Below are 1,209 nucleotides of genomic sequence, written 5' to 3'. Positions count from 1 at the left end.
AGTGATTCTGGGAGTCCAGGGGGTAATGGGGGTGCAGGGGGGTGGGAGTCACTCTCTCCTGCCCAACCTGGGCCACAGGGCACTTGTACTGGGCTGTGCTGAAGAGGCAGATATCGGCATACTGCCGCACTGGGGGAGAGAAACGGGCAGGGCGCAACGGTCAGGCTTAGAGGAGCCCAGCTGGGACCCCTAGGGGCAAAAACTGCACCCCCCCCAGCCCCAACCTCACCGGAGACCTTGACCTTCTTCACGCTCTTGCTGGAGTTGTTGGTGACGTGGACGTTAACACTGATGGGCTCCCCGTGGTAGTACAGCTGGGGAAGGAAGCACAGGGGTCAAGATCCCAAGACCCCCTCAATGCCCTCACTCCACACTTACAGCCCCCTGTACCCCCCAGCCCAGCCGGTGTCCCTCACTCCCAACCCGCAGCCCCACCTCCTTGTCCAGCGAGGCCTCCAGGTGCAGGGACCGGTCAGACATGAGGAAGTGCCGGGTGGTCTCAGCTGTGGGCTGTGGCCCGGAGGTCTCGGGGGCAAACTGGACTTTCCTGATCACCAGGCGCACCGAGTTCCTGGGTGAGGGGAGGAAAGAGGAGGGGGCTGGGAGCCTGGACACCTGGGTTCATCCCCCCCACGAGCACCGGTGCACCCCCTGGCCGGTCACACAAGCACCGGCCAATCACTCCCAGCCGCTTCTGGGACCCACCCCCCCGGCAGTGAGACAAACCGTGGGGGGACGCCCCCTGTTGGTGGGACTAGTCACGGGGAGGCATGTGCCACCCCAACTAAGGTGACACCAGTTGCCCATGCTGGGAGGTGTGAGCAGCAGGGGATGGTAGCCCCTTACCTCTTGTGAATCTTTTCCTCCAAGGATTTGGCACAGAAAGCTCTGATCTCATAGTCGACCCCACAGGCCTGGAGGGGGGAGACCCTGTTAATGCCAGTGCCCCTCACTCCCAACCTGCAGCCCCCTGCCCACCCAGGCCTGCGGGTGCCCCTCACTCCTGACCCACAGCCCCTACCTTGCCCGTGTCCTCAGGCCCTGGCTGCAGCGTCACCGAACATGGCAGATTGGGGGGTATCTGGGGGGGGGAGGCAGAAACAGTTAAACAGGGTGGTCCCTGGGGGCTGGTTTGGGGTTTGCGGAGGCCACTCACTTTAAAGGCGAAGGGGTGGGCTCGGGGGCCCAGCTTGCGCAGCAGACGGTCCT

General features: G+C 63.8%; 1 protein-coding gene across 3 annotated transcripts in view; it reads right to left on the bottom strand.

The window, feature by feature from the left end:
• ARRB2 (arrestin beta 2) overlaps positions 1–908 on the bottom strand; it is a 4,298-nt gene extending 3,390 nt beyond the window's left edge. For all 3 annotated transcript variants that reach the window (XM_025211110.1, XM_025211108.1, XM_025211109.1), the window contains exons 1-4: positions 847–908; positions 436–571; positions 230–314; positions 57–129 (exon numbers count right to left, since the gene is read on the bottom strand). In XM_025211110.1, the coding sequence (XP_025066895.1) occupies positions 57–129; positions 230–314; positions 436–480 (203 nt within the window). In that variant the 5' untranslated portion in view covers positions 481–571; positions 847–908. The remainder of the gene's footprint in view (positions 1–56; positions 130–229; positions 315–435; positions 572–846) is intronic.
• Positions 909–1,209: the final 301 nt, after the last annotated feature.

The sequence above is a fragment of the Alligator sinensis genome, unplaced genomic scaffold, assembly GCF_000455745.1.
Source record: "Alligator sinensis unplaced genomic scaffold, ASM45574v1 scaffold553_1, whole genome shotgun sequence".
NCBI lineage: Eukaryota > Metazoa > Chordata > Crocodylia > Alligatoridae > Alligator > Alligator sinensis.
Note: the sequence above shows the minus strand (reverse complement) of the source record. Positions and strands in the feature narration are given on the sequence as shown.